Source organism: Chinchilla lanigera, unplaced genomic scaffold (genome assembly GCF_000276665.1).
Source record: "Chinchilla lanigera isolate Chin_1 unplaced genomic scaffold, ChiLan1.0 scaffold00012, whole genome shotgun sequence".
Classification (NCBI taxonomy): domain Eukaryota; kingdom Metazoa; phylum Chordata; class Mammalia; order Rodentia; family Chinchillidae; genus Chinchilla; species Chinchilla lanigera.
This window is the reverse complement of record NW_004955413.1, coordinates 26,228,263-26,247,233: the sequence shown is the minus strand read 5'-3', so window position 1 is coordinate 26,247,233 and position 18,971 is coordinate 26,228,263. Positions and strand designations below refer to the sequence as shown.

The 18,971-nt window shown below is 38.2% G+C and overlaps 1 protein-coding gene across 1 annotated transcript in view; it reads left to right on the top strand.

Moving 5' to 3' along the window:
- The window catches only part of Mkl1 (megakaryoblastic leukemia (translocation) 1), a gene marked incomplete in the record, with an annotated part of 172,213 nt that overhangs the window by 64,039 nt on the left and 89,203 nt on the right, over window positions 1-18,971 (top strand). The window contains 1 exon segment of the mRNA XM_013511484.1: window positions 8,450-8,710. Within this exon segment, the coding sequence (XP_013366938.1) occupies window positions 8,450-8,710 (261 nt within the window).

Below are 18,971 nucleotides of genomic sequence, written 5' to 3'. Positions count from 1 at the left end.
TTCCTGTTCTGGTCTATGCTCATGGGTTTTGGGGCCTGCTGTTGAGCTGCTATTTGCCTTTACTTTCATCCTGAGAATTGTATTTCTTTCACACCTAGCTTGGAATTCTTGCTACTTGGATCTGTGTCTTTTTCTTTGTTTATTCTTTAACGTAGGTGGAACACATCAGAGTAGTGGCTCCTCTACCCCTAGTACTAGGTGGGAGGCCTTCATTGAGAGCTGTGTCCCCAGCCTTCTTTGTTTGTTTGGTTTTTTTTTTTTTTTGGATTTTTTCCAGTACCAGGAATCAAACTCACAACCTTGTGCTTGCCAGGCAGGTACTGTGCCTCTGAGCTAAATCCCCAGCCCCTGTTTTTTATTTTGAAACAGAGGATTGCTTATTTTGGGCATGAGATTACTATCGCCCTGCCTCAGTCTCCAAGAGTGCTGGAATTACAGGTGTGTGCCACCAGGCAGGGAAGGCTTCCTGAAAAGATTTTTCTGAGAGGTGAATTTTTTTTTTTTTTTATCGTTTACTTTTTTTTTTTTTTTTTGTGGTACTGGGGATTGAACTCATGACCTTGTGCTTGCCAGGCAGGCGCTTATGCCACTGAGCTATTTCCCCAGCTGAGAGGTGAAATTTTTTATTACGTGGAATATTCTCATATTTGCTTGATAGTTGTTAGGGTGGTGCAAAGAACTCTAGCTTGAAAATACTGTCACCAGAATTTTAAGTCATTGTTCCATGGTTATTTAGTTTCCATTGTTGCTGCTGAGAAGGCTGATGGCATTTATTATATTTCACAATTGTGGGTGAGCAAGTTGGGTAAGGCATAGTTTGAGGGTTCCTCTGTTCCATACAGTGGTTTTTTTGTTTGTTTGTGTTTGTTTGTTTTTCCGGTACCTGGAATTGAACTCACAACCTTGCGCTTACCAGGCAGGCGCTGTGCCGCTGAGCTAAATCCCCAACCCCTTCCATACAGTGTTAATCTGGGTCTACCTAATGTTAACTGGAGGTCATTTGGGGGTAGTTGTCAGGTGTCTGAGCTTGTCGAGAGTCTAGGGTGGCTCTGTCCACATGTGTGCCGCCTGTGGAGATGTCTGGAAGGTGGACTCAGCTGGGCCTCCTTCCTGTATAGTCTTGAAATCTCTTCTTATGGTCTGTCCTGCATGGTATTTGGGCTTCTAACATGGGTGCACAGAGTGCCAAGAATCCAAGGTAGGTGCTGCCAGTCCTCGTAAAGTCTAGACTGGCAACTGGTATAGCATCACTTTCACTGGGTGCTGTAGGGCACGGCAGAGGTTTGCCCAGACCCAAGGGGAGTCTGTTGGTGGGAGGGAAAGGTGCTGGAATTTGCAATCCCTTTTCATCTGTTATACTACTCTTCCCTGCGCAGTCCATTATTTTAAGGAGGATTGTATGTTTCTTGTACTTGCTTTTAGATGATTTCAGAGGTGAAGAGGCAATAGGAACCTTTTTGTCTGCCATCTCCAGAAGCCTTGAGTAGTTTTTTAAGACGTCCATAGGTGATGGCTATGGTAGTGACAGAGGTTAGGACAGTTGATCAAGCCTTATTTCCCTCCTTTTCTAGTATGGGACCCAAGAGAGTATGTAGTGTATATGAAGCAAGCTCTCAGGAAATTCTTCAAATACCATCAGCACCTTGGCTGGACCAATGTGCATTGCTTAAAGCCAATTGAAGGAATAAGGAAAAGTCCTAGCCAGCTCTGTACATGCCAGTACATGGAAATAGGGCCAGGTTCAGCCAAAGTGGAGACAACTGCTCCTCCTTCAAGGAGAGTGGCCCAGGTGGTCCTCCACAGTTCAGCTGATGTGTATCTTTTCTTGCCAAAATTTATATGTGTGTGTATATGTATACATACACTGACATCTGCTTAGGTACTAGGACAGTAGTGGCAAACCTGTGGCACTCGAGCTGCAGGGGGCTGTTTATCCTTGAAAGCTCTAAAAGCTTCACTATCACTGTGTTTTTCCTTTTTCTTTCTTTTTTTTGTTTTTGTTTTTGTTTTTGTTTCTTGAGACAGAGTCTCACTCTGCAGTTCAGGCTGGCCTTGAACTCACTTTTTTTTTGTTGTTTGTTTGTTTGTTTTGGTACTGGGAATCAAACTCTCAACCTTGCGCTTGCCAGGCAGGCACTGTGCCACTGAGCTATATCCCCGGCCCTTGAACTCACTTTGTAGCGCAGGCTGGCCTTGAACTCACAGCGATCCTCCTGTGTCAACCTCTCAAGTGCTGGTATTATGGGCATGTGCCACCAGGACCAGCTATGATTTGCTTTTCTGTGCGGTATTGAAGACAAAAATCTGGCCAGCTGAAAGAAAGATCATTAATTTATTAACAATTTTTATATAGAAGAATTTGTAATCAAAAGAGCTTTACCTTTTGTTGATGTGAAACCAACTCTGTCATGGCCCATAATAAAGGGTCCTGCCAGTCTAGTACTTACATGTAAGGTTATCAGCTGTCTGCCTGTGCTCTCCATTTCTCTAACACGTTTTGTGCTGTTGCTTCTGGTTACGTGTGTTGCTGTGCTCTGGCAGAAGGCATGCAGCCCGGAGGGTGGGGTGGGGTGGAGGAAAGATGAAGTGGAATCAGGCCAGGAACAGATGGGGTGTGGGAGATGACCCTGTCCCCATGTTGTTTTTGTTCTGGCTGCTACTGATCATATGGGAATCAGCAGCCCAGAAGTTGGAGTTAGTGATCCTCTGATGAAAAACAAAGTTTGGAGTCAGTAGAATTGTACATTTATAGCACTAAAACAAGATGCAAGTTTTATAATAAATAATATTTTAGGCATATTTGGGAATTGATAGGAAGGACTGAATTCTGCCAATGGCTAGGTAGTCCTCAGCATTTTGGGGTCTTGCCTCTAGATTGTCACTCTTTACTGGGATTTTCTCCTATAGGCTATTCAGAATAAGTAGAGAATAATGTGTTTGCTAGAGACGTGAATCAGTATATATATTTTATTCCAAACTATTCTCTGTTTTTTTTTGTCGGTGCTTATACTTATGGTCTGTTTTTCATTTCCTTATTTTTTTTCCCCCCAGTACTGGGATATGAACTCAAAGATTTCCCCTTAGCTACAGCCGTGTCCTTTTTATTTTTTGAGAGAATGGCCCAGGCTGGGCTTAAACTTGCAGTCCTCCTGCTTTGGCCTTCCAAAGTGCTGAGATTATGGGCACATACCGCCATGCCCAGCAGGTCTATTTTCTTAAAGTGACAGTTAAGACATCCTTGGTTTATGCTCCACTAAGGTTTCCTTTTGTTCAGTGAAAGACTCTTTTATTTTTAAAAATTGATAAAAATCTTACCAAACATACACAAATGTAGAGAGATGATTATGGTAGTTTCATATACTCAGTACGCAGCTTCAGCAGTTACTGTCTTTCTGCCACTCTTGTTTCATCTACCCTCCCCTTATTTCTGCTACTCCATAACCGTTAAGGAAAAATTTGATTGTGATATTGTTTAATGTTGTCATTTTAAAAGGATATATCCTGAAACTTTAACAAATTCTACCAGAGCATATAATTTACCTAGTAATAATGTGTGGTAAAGTGTATACATAAAATTTTAAATGCACTTTTCAAGACTATATATAGAACTTAATGAGTTACTAAGCTATTAAGATAAATTCTGAATAGAACATTTGTTAAAACAGTTTTTCAAATTGCTTCTTTAAAAATTCTGGTTAGCAGTAACTATAGTTGTAGTCCAGATAACAACAGAATTGATACTTTTCTTTAATCTACTAAATGTGTTTTAGGATACATTTTTAGTTTTAAAATGGAGACGTTAATCTTCATTTACTTTTCATACCTAAAACTAGACTCAGGTTCACGTTCTCTTGTGGGCCATTTCCCTCAAAGTTTCTTTTAAATAAAAAAATTTTCTAGAAGTACTGAATATGTGCACCAAATGCATACTAGACTCACAAACTCACGCAGTTTAACTTCATGCTTCATTAGAACAGTCATGGTATCAGATGATCTTGCCTCTTGGGAATAGTGATATATGTGAATGTCAGACCTCTGAATTCAGCAGTAATGACAGTTACCTAATTGAAATCAAGGGGAAGGTTATTTCTGAATTAGTGAAAAGACTCTTAAAGATTGTATACTTCTACTCTTTTAAGCTCACAGAATGATACGAGTTTAGTATGAATTATTTTCATAATTTTGTGTTGCTAGTGTTTTTGAAATGAGGTCTTGCTGTGTTGTTCAGGGTGGCCTTGAATTCCTGGACCCAAGCCATCCCTCTTTCTCAGCCTCCTGAGGAGCTGGGCTTATACATATACAATGCTGTGCCCAGCAAGAAATATTTTTTAAGCAGCCGTTTTGTCAAGCTATTTTTAAATAACTATGATATGGTAAAGACACATGTAACATTAAATAACTCTTAATTAAGTGTATAGTTCAATTGTGTATATTTATGTTTATGATGTTGTACATCACATCTCTAGAACTTTATTGTCTTGTAAAACTGAAATTCTGTACCTATTAAACACGATTGCCGGGCCATTTTTAGGCAGGCGCTTGTGCTATATCCCCAGCCCTGCCAGGTCACTTTCAATGCAAAAACCACTCATTTGAAAATAAGATATTCATTGACATACTGACATTTAACTGTTGGTCTCTTTTGTAATTATGTAAAAATTGAGACGTTATGAGGTAGTTAGTATTTGAGATTTTCATTTAATCTGGTAAATACTGTAAAATTGCTGATACTATTTGCATTCTACTACTATCCCTCCTTCCAAGTAGAATAATTTTTATTTTATATTTTCCAGCACTGAGTATTGAGCCCAAGGTCTTGTGCATGCTAAGCAAGCATTGTACCATGGAGCTACATCCCCAGCCCAAGTAATATGAAGTTAACTTAATCACACATCTAGTTACGGTATTAGAGGTGGTGTCAGGTCTGAAATAAAGGGCGTTTGCTTTTTGTTTAAGAATTTCATGTATCACCAACACTTTTATTGTTTTGGTTCTTGCTATGTGTTGTTCAGGCAGGCCTTTAACTCACTTTGGAGACCAGGCATTGATCCTCCTGCCTCACTCTCCTAAGTATGGGATTACGGATGTGTACCCCCACACATGGCCCTAGCACCAACACTTTAGCCACAGTACTTCGGTGGAATGGTTTGCTGGTTTCTATCATTGACTTCCAAACATTATTCTTAGTGGTTCTGTATCTTTTGTACAGCCTTCCTTGTGTTATCCAGATTTCCCCTTAAGACCTGTCCTCGTTGGGCCCCAGATGATCTTTGTGTATCTTTAATTTGCTTCTCTTTGTTAGGTCAACAAATACATATTGAGTGCTTGCTCTGTGCAAATATTATTTGCAGGGTCTATCTACTAGATACACAGTTGTTGCTGTTACAGTTAAATCTGTCAGTTTCTTAGTGAGAGGTGTGAACTCTTTAGCAGGTTTCTTTTTTGATGTTGAGGAGTGAGTCTCATGCTAAGCATGTGCTCTGCCATTGAGGGACAACACCCCAGCCCCTAATGTGAACATTTATAATCCATAAACATTTGACGGTGGTTTACTGAAAACCTGTTTCTGTATGTGAAGCCATTTTTCCTAGCTCCTAGGATAATTTTTTTTTTTTTTTTTTGTGGCGGGGAGTGAGGAGACAAAGCTCTTGCTGTGTAGTTCAGGCTGGCCTGGACTCACTACAGAGCCCAGGCTGACCTTGAACTCCTGTCAGTCCTCCTGCTCAGCCTCCTGAGTGCTGGGATTACAGGCATATGCTACCACACCCTCTTCTAGGCTAAATTTTTTATACCATCCTCCTCCCCCTCCCCTTATTGAACTCACTTAAGGGTTTTTTGTTAACTCACATTCCATTGTATTTTAGAGGGGCTGGTATTGAGGACTCCCTAAGGAAGTTAGTTTCCTGGAGGTCCATGAATGTTATAAATTGAAGTCTTTTTATTTTGGAGTGGCTGCTATCAAAGGAAGCAAGCACATGTTCAGAATCAATGGTAAAAGGAATACTGGACCAGATTAATCCTTTATAACAGTTGTTTTTCCAGTATATACTGAGACATTGTTTAAATGAAAATAAATCATAGGCAAGATAGAAAATCTTTAAAGGTTAGATTCTGAATTTTCATAGTACAGATTTGTTGTTTGATAATTCCTTTGGTTCAAGCCCTTAAAAAATTGTTCACACCCTTTTCCCAGTGTATGCTTATATTACTGCTTTGGCTATTCATTGACACTTCTTTTCTTTTTTTTTTTTTTGGTTTTGGTTTTTCTCCGGTACCAGGAACCGAACTCACGACCTTGCGCTTGCCAGGCAGGCGCTTTGCCGCTGAGCTAAATCCCCAGCCCCGACACTTCTTTTCTTTTGAACTTGCCTGTCTCAAATTTTGCAGCTCTTTTAGGGGTAGAAAGTCCTTCTTAATGTTTTTATTCTTCATGATGTCATCGTGATTACTCTTACCTGGACCTTCCCCAGTCCATTTTGCATTTCTGAGTTCTATCACCTAGAACTACAATCAGGTTCATTATTAGGTTTGTTGTCTTATTTGAAGGTAGAAAGTCTTTCAGTTTTCAGTGCCTTTTCTTAATTTTATGGCTAATATATTTTTAGTTTCTGAAGTTCTTGCTCTAGTCTGTAGAGAGCTCCCAGATAATTTTCCTTTCTAGATCAAAGACTATAGATTTTTCATTATAAAAACAGTCAATATAAGTATTTTAGAGAAAACGTGGAATCTATAAGAAAGTAACCTTTTCACAGTGGGTATGTGCTTTGAGTCATCATGTGTATATAACAAATATATACAATGTAATTTGTCAATTTAAAATAAATTAATAAATGTGGGAAGAAAAAGAAAAACTTTTTTTTTTTTTCTGTCTTCTTTTTTCAGACAGGGTCTTGCTATGCAGTTCAGGCTGGCCTTGAGCTCACTTTGTAGCCCAGGCTGGTCTCAAACTTGCAATGGTCCTCCTGCCTCAGCCTCCCGAGTGCTAGGATTACAGGAGTGTACCACCATACTCGGCAAACTTTCATAGTTAAAGCAAAAACACCTGTTTAATGTTTGGTGTACTTCTTTTTTTTTTTTTTTTTTTTTTGGTGTACTTCTTTATAAACTTACTTTATCTGGGTAATGTTTTTATGTATGAGTATGCCTTTTTATATTTTACTTTTCTTAAATGTAACTTTAGAATAAACATTTCCACATTTGAAATGCTTTATAAAATTTTTTCTTGCTAGGCACAGTAGTAGCACATGCCTGTAATCCCAGCTATTGGGGAGGCTGAGGAAGGAGCATTGCAAGATTGAGACCCTGTCTCAGAATTATTTTAAAAAGGAGGGTAGGGATATAACAGTGGTAGAACACCTCTAATTTCAATCCTTTTTACCACCAAAAATGTTATTATTAATAATTGTATAGGACTCAGTGAGTGCACATTTTCCTAATGCAATTTAATCATTCTTTATTTGTTTGTTTTTGTTTTTGAGACAGTTTCATTATGTAGTTAGGACTAGCCTTGAACTTGCTGTGTAGCCCAAGCTGACCTCGAACTCACAGATATCCTCCTGTATCAGCCTCCTGCATGCTGGGATTACAGGCATGTTCCACCATTCTTGGCAATCATTGTTCTTGTGTTGTTGAAAAGACTTTCACATTACATACATTCTTTGTCATTTTTCTTTTCATTTTTAAGATGGGGCCTTGCTATATTGCCCAGGATTGGTTTTGAACTCTTGATCTCAAGTCTCCTGAATGTTGATATTATAGATATGTGCCACCACACTTTGTCATCTTGAAAGATCTTGTTCTTTTCATGTTACCAGGTGTTTTAATATCTTAGGAGTTAGGATATTAAATATTGAGTATCTTACTGAGTATTCATATAAGTTAAAGTATTTGGGTGAATATCTATTGTCAAACACACATCTCTGTATTAATATTTCTTTGTGAAATCTAATGAGTTGGAAATCCCTCTACCCATATTAGGGATTCAAACCACCACTGCACACACACTAGGCAAGTGTTGTACTACTGTTTTCTTAAAGACATTTCTCCCGCACATTATGTTGGTACATTGTGATGCTTTAATACCTTGTGGCTACTCAATGAATATCATTTCTCAAGATAGTTGCCCATAGTAGTTGAAGGTAATATTTATCTCCTAGCTTTTTCTTATTCATCAGCATTTTCTCTTAATCTGTTACATATGCATGTGTGCTGCTTTTACTTCAGTCATATGTTGAACTGAGTGAACTAGTTGAGGACAGTATCAGCATTGAGATATCATGCATTCTGTGAGTGTATTTAACAACGATGCTAGCTTACTTCACAAAAAGCTTTTAAGAATCATGGCAATTTTGCTAGTTATATAATTTGTAACATTAAAATTCAGTGCATACTCATTGATAGGTTTCCTCTTGGTACCATCTAACTTTTTGTTTCTTCTTCCATTTCCAAGCTGCCATTACAAAAGCCAAAGTGGATTTCTCCAGTGTGGTGTGCCTGCCCCCTTCCGTCATTGCTGTGAATGGGCTGGACGGAGGTGGGGCTGGCGAAAATGACGAAGAACCGGTGCTCCTGTCCCTGTCTGCCGCCCCCAGCCCTCAGAGTGAAGCTGTTGCCAATGAATTGCAGGAGCTCTCCCTGCAGCCCGAGCTGACCCTGGGCCTCCACCCTGGCAGGAATCCCAATTTACCCCCACTTAGTGAGCGGAAGAATGGTGAGTACATGTGGAATTATTACATTGCCTCATTTGAACCAGATTCTTTGTGTTTATTTCATGTCTCTTGAAAGTTTCTAATTTAATGTTTCTTGTAAAGTAGAGGTGGAAGTGGTAAGTTTAGGTGATCATTATAAGCATAACATCTTCTGCTTGGATTATAATTGCTTTTTGATTTATCTTTTTCTTTGTTTCCCCCACATTGTTCTTTCCATAAATCCATTCATTCATAAATACTTGTTAAGTTTCAATGTTGTTAAGTATGATACTTGTTAAGTATCATAAATACTTGCTAAGTATCAATGTAAGTTAAGTTTGGGTCTCAAACTCCCAATGATCCTCCTGCCTCAGTCTCCCGAGTGCCGGGATTATAGGCGTGCACCACCATGCCCAGCTTGAATTTGGTATTCCATTGTCATATATTTTTATATTTTTATATATAAATATACTCCTAAGCAAAATACAATACTTCTCATGTTTTAAATTATATATGGATTTAACAGTATACTGTATTACTTAGAAAACTATGGACATGCTTTGACTTCAGTGGGAGCCTTTCTCGATAAACCCATTGTGAGTTGAAACTACAGCAAGTCAAAAATGCATTAAATACACCTAATCTACTGAACATCATAACTTTTTTTTTTTTTTTGGTCTTTTTGAGACAGAGTCTTACTATGCAGTTCAGGCTGGCCTTGAGCTTACTCTGTAGCCCAGGCTGGCCTCAAACTTACAACAGTCCTCCTGCCTCAGCCTCCTGAGGCGTGTGCCACCACGCCTGGCCTTGAACATCATAACTGTAAACCTATTCTAATTTAAATGTGCTCAAAACACATTAGCCCACAACTGAACAGACTCATCTAACTCCAAGCTAAAGTACTGGAGCTCACATAATTTATTGAATATTCTACTGAAAGTGCATGGTTGTGTGGGTATGCTTTTGCAGTGTCAAAAAATTACAAAGTTGAACCATTGTAAGGCAAAGACCATCTTTATATTGTATTCTTTGTTTATTGTACTGTGTACAATACAATATATTGTATTCTGTGTTATTATTTATTTACCTTGTGAATCGTTAAAGATATAGTCTATATTTCCTCAAGTATTAATCTGATGCATTAATCCACACTCATTGAATAATCTGATTTTTCACCTCTGATCTTGAATACCAACCTTAATTTTTTCTGTGTGTGTGCATGAATTAGTTTTCAGGCTCTCTGTCCTGTTTCAGTGGTTTCTGTCCATCTTTATGTCAATACTGTATCATTTTAGCTGCTTAATAGTGTGTGTTGCTTAGTAGTGTCTTGTTCCCCGTTAGAATGGATCTCTTCTTGCCATTTTCTTCCACGTTGTCTTGGTTTTTCTTGCCCTTTTAATTTTTGATGATTGTAGAATTGTCCTGCTGAGAGCAAAAAAGCCATCAGGACTATTTTTGTCTCGTGTTTCATCATGAAAAAAAATAAAACAAAGTAGAAAGAATTTTGCTCCATTTTTCTTTTCTTTTTTATTTTTGAGATCTCACTATGTAGTAGTATAGGCTGGCCTTGAACTCACCATCCTCCTGCTTTCCCCTCCTGAGTGCTGGGATTATAGGCGTGTGCCACCTCACCCAGGTAGAAAGAATTTTATAAAGACCTTTTGCCCTGCTCTGAGAGTCTGCCATTTTATAATACTTGCTTAATAATGTATTTATTCATCTATTTCTATCATTAGTCCATCTTGTTTTTGATGCAAAATAAATTGCTGACCCTAGTATACTAACTGTTACTGAAGTGTAACATAAATACAGAATAACACACCATTTGTAAGTGTCCTTGTTATTGAATTATCACAAAGTGAATATACCTGTATGTGTAGCTAGTACTTAGTGAAGAAATAAAACATTATCAGCACTCCCAGAAACTCTTCCATAGCTCCTCCCATTGAGTCCTCTTTTTCCTTGGCCAAAGCAAATTACTATCCTGACTTCTAACACCATAGGTTTCTTTTGCTTGGTGATTTGTTTTGTTTTGTTTTGTTTCCTTCCTTCCTTCCTTCCTTCCTTCCTTCCTTCCTTCCTTCCTTCCTTCCTTTCTCTCTGTGTCTCTGTGTTTTGTATCCTTCCTTCCTTCCTTCCTTTCTCTCTGTGTCTCTGTCTCTGTCCCCTCCTCCCATCTCTGTCTCTCCTTTCTTATTTTTTTGCTTCTTCCCGTACCGGAAATCAAACTCACAACCTTGCGCTTGCCAGGCAGGCGCTGTGCCGCTGAGCTAAATCCCCAGCCCTCTCTCCTTTCTTTTGACAGGATCTCACTATGTAGTGCAGGCTGGCCTTGAACTTGCTTACGTAGCCAAGGCTGGCCTCAAACTCACGGTGATCTTGCTGCCTCAGCTTCCCAAGTGCATCAGCTTGTTTTAAATTAAATTAATTTTTTAGTGATAGGATATTAGTATGTTCTTCAGGCTTGTCTCAAAACTTTTGGGGTCAAGCAGTCTTCCTGCCTAAACCTGCTAAATGGCTGAGGCTGCAGGTACTTGTCGCCGTGCAGGGCATTTTGCTTGCTTATAAATTTTATGCGAGTAGAATCATACTGCCTATATTCTGTTTGTGTCTTCCTTGATATGTTTTTGAATTGTTTGTGGCTACAGCTTATTTTCATTGCTATATAATCATTGTATGAATATACTGCAATTTTTTGGTTCATTTCACTGGACGTTTGGGTTGCTTTAAATTAGGTCTATTATGGATCATGTTGCTGTGAAGTTCATGTGTATGTCTTTTGGGATTTTGATATAAAATATATTATTTATAAGTAAATGGAGAATATACATTTTACAATATATGGGTCTTCTTGTCTATTAATTAGTTTTATCTTTGATTAAATAGGTGTTTTTCAGTGTCTTACACATCTTTATTAACGTCATAATGGTCATACAAATATTACAGTATTAGGTTCACTGCTCTGTATCCTTTTTCATAGACATTATAAATGGTATTTTTATAATGGTATTTTCTGTTGAATATTGGAATATAGAAACACCACATCTTCAAAACCCCTGTGCCTTTTCTACATACATGCTATTTGGGATGCTCTTTCTTTTTCCTAGTCTTCTTATTGCTTCTTACTTGTCCTTAGGATTCTGTTCAGCTTTCAGCCTCTTTGAAGTCTTTCCTAAGTCCTGTCTGGAGTTAGGTGCTGCAGGTGGATTGGGTCCTCCAGTCTTTATCCTGCTTGAGTTCTCTGCAGCATTTAACATGGTTGGCCACTCTCTCAGGTGTGAAACCATTCCTTGGCTGGCATTTGTGACTGTACCCTTCTCTGGCTTTTTCACTCCACCTTTCCAGCCTCTGTCTTTTCTGCACAGAACCTTTACTGTCTTTCTCTACCCACCTCCTAAATTTTGTTCGTATCATTCAGCCCTAGGGAAAGAGGCGGTGCTGCTGAGAAAAGCATTACTAAATTTTATACTAGGTTTTTGCATGGACTTTTGTAGGGAGGGAAGGGTAGAAGCAGAAGCAGAAGTAGAAAATCTCTAACAAGATTGTGGCACTCTAGAACGGAATCAATCCCTGCATTCTAGGAGGAGCTTTATCATGAATGAGGGTGTTGTAGTGTGTGTTGAGAAGATAGACTGAGAAATTTACTTCTCAGATCTGTTTCACTTAGAAAACTGTCTTACATGAAAAAGCAGTTGGTTAGTAAGGGTCCTTATGGGATAGTAGGGAGGCAAGGTCCTGACACCTATTTCCTAGACAGAGGGGTTGGAGCCTTTAAAGAGGAGATTCCTGTGGTTAACTGAGGCTTTGGTGGCCTATTGGAAAAATACAGTAAGAAATTTTAAGGCATATTTTTTTCATATCACTCGTCTGTTTTAAAAGCTGAGTGCTTATATCTGAAAGACACAATCGATCTGCCCTGGGTCCTGTCCAGCCTGATCTTGCAGAAGCCTGGAAAAGCCTTCTGTAATGATCTGACCTTGTGACTTCAGCTCATGGGGGTTTGGAACGCAGTGAATAAATGTGTCGTTGTAGAAAATCATTCCTTTTATCAACTATATGTTGATTCCTAAATGGTACAGGTTAGTTGAGGTTTACATGAATGGAATGATTCTGTATTCCTCTTTTACTGAAATAGATGGTCTTCGTTCATCTAGTGTATAACTGTAATTCATACATTTTTATTGCTGTATAGTGGATGTTCCATGGAGAACTATCCCATAATTTAATTTTTTATATTTTTCTATTAATATATTTGCAATACATAATGATTACATTTATTGTGGGGAATTGGTTCATGTACAGAACACATCTTTTTTCCATGCCTTACTCCTCCCCTGCCTTCCAACTCTTGGTCCCCTTCCCATTTGCAAAAGCTCTGTTTTCATCATTTGTCCCATCCCCTTTTCTTCTTCTCCCTCCCCCTTCCCTTCATCTCTTGTTCCTCCATCCATTTGAAAAAGATCTACCTTCTTCCTATTTGTATCTTCTGTTTTACATTCTCCCTTTCCATATGTATATATACACACACACACATACATATATATGATATTTAAACTTGCGTATATGACTTATTTTACTTAATATTGTGGTCTCAAGTTGCATTCATTTACCAACAGATGGCTCAAGTTTTATGTTTATGGCAGAGTAGCACTCCATTGTGTGTAAATACCACATTTTCTTTATGTAGTCAATTATTGATGAACCTATAGACCACTTCAAAGCTATAGGTATTATGAGTTGTGCTGCTATAATATGGGTATGCACATATCACTGAAATATGATATCTTTAACTGGTTTTGGAAGATAACTTAAAAGGGGAATAGCTGAGTAGAAGGGAAGTTTTAGTTTTAGTTTTTGAGGAGTCTCCATCCTGACTTCCATAGTGGTTGTACCAGTTTATATTTACACCAGCAGTGTAGAAAGGTTCCTTTTCCCCTGTAGCCTTACCAATACTTGTTTTCATTTGATTTCTTGATGGTGGCCAGTCTTTCTGGGGTAAGACTGTGAATTTCAATATTTTTTTGGTACCAGGACTCGAACTCAGGACCTTGCGCTTGACAGGCAGGCGCTTGACAGGCAGGTGCTTGTACTGCTGAGCTATATCTTGGCCCTTGTGAATTTCAATATTGTTTTATTTTCTATTTTTTTAGCACATGTTTTCAATTCATCTGTTAATGAGCATTCAGGCCATTTCCAAGATTTAGCTATTAAGAATTATACTGCTACAAACATAGGTATGCATATATCCCTGTAATATGATAACTTTTAACTCTTTTGGGAAGATACCTAGAAGGGGAATAGCTGGGTCAAATGGAATTTCTACTTTTAGTTTTTTGAGGAATCCCCATACAGATCTCCATAGTTTTGTACTAGTTTACATTCCCACCTACAATATAGAAGGATTTCTATTTCCCTACATGCTTGTCAGCATTTGTTATTATTTGGTTTCTTGATGATAACAAATCTTGATGATAGCAAATCTTTCTAGAATAAGATGGTATCTCACTGTTATTGTAACTTGTATCTCTGTAATGGCCAGTGGTGTTGAACATTTTTTTCATGTATAGTATTTACTGGTCATTTGTATTTCTTTTCCTGAGAAGTGTTTGTTTCAGTTGCCCATTTTTGATTGGGTCTTTAACTTTGGAAGGGGTCTAATTTTTTTGAGCTCTTTGTATATTCCAGATGTTAGAATATATAAATATGTCCAAGGAATAGCTGGCAAAATTTTTTCCCCATTCTTTACATTCTCTCTTCACTCTGTTGGTTGTTTCCTGTAGTGTGCAAAAACTTTTTAATGTAAGATCCCATTTATTGATTCTTGGTTTTATTTTTTGTGCCATTGTGGTTCTGGTCAGAAAGTCCTTGCACCTGTGCCTGTCTTCAAGAGTTTTACCTATTTTATCTTCCAGCAGATTAAGTGTTTCTGTTTCATCATTTAGATGTTTGATCCATTTTTATTTTAGTTTAATACATGGTGAAATGTATCTTCTGCATGTTGATATCCAGTGTTCCCAGCACCACTGATTAAAGAGGCTGTCTAGCTGAATGTGCCTGGGTATTTCATAATTTTTAAAGTCCATTCTGCTAGTGGATATTTGAGTTTTCAGCTTAAGGCTATTAATACAGTGTTGTTGTGAATATCCTTCACATACTCTTAGGTATGTGTATATATGCACAGGAATGGAAATTTCTGTTTTATATGTATTTACTGGGTAATGCTAAATTGTTTTTCAGAGTGACTGGATTAGTTTATGCACTGCAGCAGTGTATGAAAGTTGAAACTGTTGCATATTCTGGCCAACACTTGGAATTGTAGACTTTATGTGTCTGTTTTAATTTTTTTAAATTTTTGAGATAGGGTCTCACTATGGTTTTTTTTGTTTGTTTGTTTTTTGTTTTTTCCCAGTACCGGGAATCGAACTCACAACCTTGTGCTTGCCAGGCAGGCGCTGTGCCATTGAGCTAAATCCCCAGCCCAGGATCTCACTATGTAGTTCATACTGCCCTTGAACTTACTCTACAGCCCAGGTGGACCTTGAACTCACTCTGTAGCCCAGGTTGGCCTCAAATTTAAGGTGGTCCTTCTACCCCAGCGTCCCCAGTGCTGGGATTACAGGTGTGTGCCACCATATGCAGCTTGTCATTTTTTTGTTGCTGTTGAATAACGAGTTCTTTGTTTTGAATTCAGTAGTCGTTGCTTGAACATTTTGCAGTATCTTCTCCCACTCTTTTTTTTAATGTGATTTTACTGCTTTATTGTTGTGCTGGGGATCAAACCAGGGCCCTGTGCATGTCGGTCAAGTTGCTTTCCCATTGAACTTCATCCCCAGTTCTCTTTATGGTATCTTTTGGTGAAAATTTTCTACATTTAATGCAGTTGAGACCTTTATAGTTAGTTTTATGTCTTGTGTTTCTGGAAATATTTTTTTGTGTGGGTAAGATAGGACCCAATTTAGTTTGTTCATCTAATGAATTCTTGTTTATTTGAAAATCCTCCTCTTTCTCTACTGGTCAGCAAAGCAACCTCATTTGTATCCGAGGGACTTGTCTGTGTGTGGGTGTGTTTCTCAGCTCGCCATATTTCTACTGATCTGTTTGTCTTTGCCTATACTGCACCAATAGTTCACAGTTGTATTATGATAACTATAATGAGCTCTGTTACATGGGAGAAGTACCCCCATATGTATATAGTATTCTTTTTAGTCTTTGTTCTTTGCCTTTCCATATGAATTTTTAAATTACTATGGAATTTTGATTGGAATTGCATTAAATCTGTAAACTAATTTCCTTCGTATTCTGCAAGTTTTTTTTTTTTTTTTAAAGATAGAGTCTTGTAATGTTGCCCAGGCTGGTCTTAAACCCAGTAGGTTTTTATAATTTTCTGTGTAGTGGTCTTATACATCTTTTACTCCATTTACATTTATTTATTCATTTTTTGGTACTGGGCATTGAACCTAAGGCCCTGCGCATGCTAGGCATGTGCTTAGCCACTGAGCTGTATCTCTAGCCCTGCTTTACTTTTAGATGTTTCATGTATTTAAATTTTGTTATAAATGTTACCTTTTAAAAAATTCCCTGTTCTAGCTGTTGTTGCTGATCCGTGTATTTTTCTGAAAGAGCTAACGGTAAGGTTTCTGTGTGTCTCTGGTCAGCTGTACTGAGTGGAATAGGAAGTTACATGAAGAGAAGTAAGCAGGGGGAATGCGAGTGGGAAGGGCATTCTTGGTCCCTTTTCGTAGTGACCTTTCTCCTCCTGTGTATAGCACTTACGAAGTACTTCATTTTTCATATGTTATTCACCGTCCGGGGAAGAAAGGGAAGATAATGTACTTTTTCATTCTGTGTTGTTGCCTGAGAGGTACCGATTAATTGTTGGGAGAAGTAAAACTCTTTTTTTTTTTTTTTTTTAAAGTAAAACTCTTGAGTGGGCAATTTCTCCTCAAAATTACAGTTTTTTTGGAGGAAACAAAAGAGATGTTTAATGATGTTCCTCAGGAAGTCTCAAGGATTTTGTAGATTATATCCCACTTGAAGATGCCCAAATCTTCAGCATGTTGGTTCATTAAATGATTCTGTTTATAATATGATTTAGAGCTGGGCATGGTCGCGCATGCCTGTAATCCTGGGAGGCTGAGGCAGGGAGATTATTGTGAGTTCGAGGCCAGCCTGGGCTACTACATAAGTGAGTTCAAGTTCAAGGCCAGCCTGAACTGCATAGTGAGACCCTGTCTCAAAAAGACCAAAAACAAAACAAAGCAAAACAAAACAAAAAGATTTGGAGAACTTCTATCCTGGTTCATCGCAGTACTTAGAGATAATCAGTTTCTCGTTCTTACTCATTAAACATTATGCTAGGCTCCTGAAGAACAAACAGATACCAGATGGAAACCTTTATTATTAAAAAAAAAAATACTAAAAACAACCAGCTAGTTCCCACAGATCCCATCTCCTAAAGAAGTTGCTGTCAGCATGTGGTTTATTTGTATACGTTTTGAGCCCACTACTTACTGTACACTCACTTTGTGTCCTACTTTCATGTAGCATTGTAGTTTAAGATTTGTCAGATGCTGTTGAAACTTTTCACAACTGGCCTTTTTAAAGGGTGTATGACATTTTGTTCTGTGCCATCATTTAATTCTCCCAGTTGGTTGTTAGAATCATTTTCTATTTTTCACACTTTAGTTTTTGGCTGAACATCTTCTAAAGCCTTTCTTGCGTTTTGGATTATTTCCCTAGAATTAGAAATATTGACTTAGAGTATTTAACTATTTTAATGTTAAATGATTTATTAAATGAATATTGAGCTCAAATTGAGTTCAAAGTATTGGAGAGATAGGAATGAACAAGACAGATGAGGTTTTTGTTCTCATGGAACTTACAGTTCTAGGAAAGAGAAAGATTAAACAAAGATTTATGCAAGTCAGTTCATAGCTACAAATTTGGTAATTGCTTTAAAAAATAGCAGAAGGGCTGGGGATTTAGCTCAGCGGCAAAAGCGCCTTCCTGGCAAGCGCAACGTCGTGAGTTCGGTTCCCGGTACCGGAGAAAAACCAAAAAAAAAAAAAAAAAAAAAAAAAAAAAAAAAAAAAAAGAGCAGAAGATATTATAACAGAAAAACAGATCTAATGGGAGGGTCAGGAAAGGTCTCTTTGAGGAGAGAGAGTTAAGTGGAGAGCCAGAGCACAAGCAGGGGTGTGTTAAATGGAAGGAAGAATAACTGGTGAAGGCTGGAGAAGAAGGAGAAACAGGGAAAAGGAATAGGCAAAAGTTATTAGAGAAGACAGACGCAAAACCCCAGAAGGAACTGCAGTCTGTCAGTGGAGGGGGTGAGGTAAAGTGATGAGAAGTGAGTAGGTAGGGAACGGACCACACTGCCCTTTGTAGCCTCAATGGTAAGCATGGAGGCTCGTGAGAAGCACATCGTCAGCTTACACCCAAGTGGCTGGTTTGCTTATTAGCATGGATAGTTTCATTTGTTATTTCTCTTTTAAGTTACTAAAGTGAGAGGCAAAATGTTTTCATTTCAGCTTGTATTTCACTAGTTACTGCTGAGGAAGAACTTTGCCCCAAATGTTCGTAGCCACTGGGAAGTCTATCACTTTTACACATACAGTTAATTTTCTTAGCTCTTTCAGACATTATTTTTAAGGTTCTTCCACAGGCACGTTAGTAACAGACTGGGAGCCACTGGCCAGGAATTTGTATACGTTTCTTATGTGTTCCTCATGCTCTCAGAGGGTAGCTGAGTCAAGATCAGGTTTCTTATTTCTTTTTGTTTTGTTGTTTTATGGTTTGTGGGTATTCCAGTCTATGGAGTTGAAATTTGAAAATAACTTGATAAATTCTGGTGCCTTTATTTATTTATTTATTTTTTTGAAGCCCCAACTCACACTATTCTTTGTGTAAGAAGCAGTCCAAGTTTCCTGTTAAATACAACTAATTGCTGCTACTTTTACATTTGTTTAGTTTAGGGTTTGCACTCTTACTTAGCATGACGTTTTTTCTTTTTTTAATGATTTCTTTTTTTAATTTAGGGATTTTCTTCCCTGCTTCATTATAGGGGTCTTGAGGGAAAGGATAGTGTCAGTCTGGGTCATCCTTGTCTTTGTTTCCACTGACATTGACAGTGTGCCTAATGACAATATTGTTTATTGGGCTGGGGGTATAGCTCAGTGGCGTAAGTGCCTGCCTGGCAAGCACAAGGTCCCAAGTTCGATTCCCAGTACCAAAAAACCCAAAAAACCCCACAAAGTATTGGAAGTACAGTACACAGTGTACAGG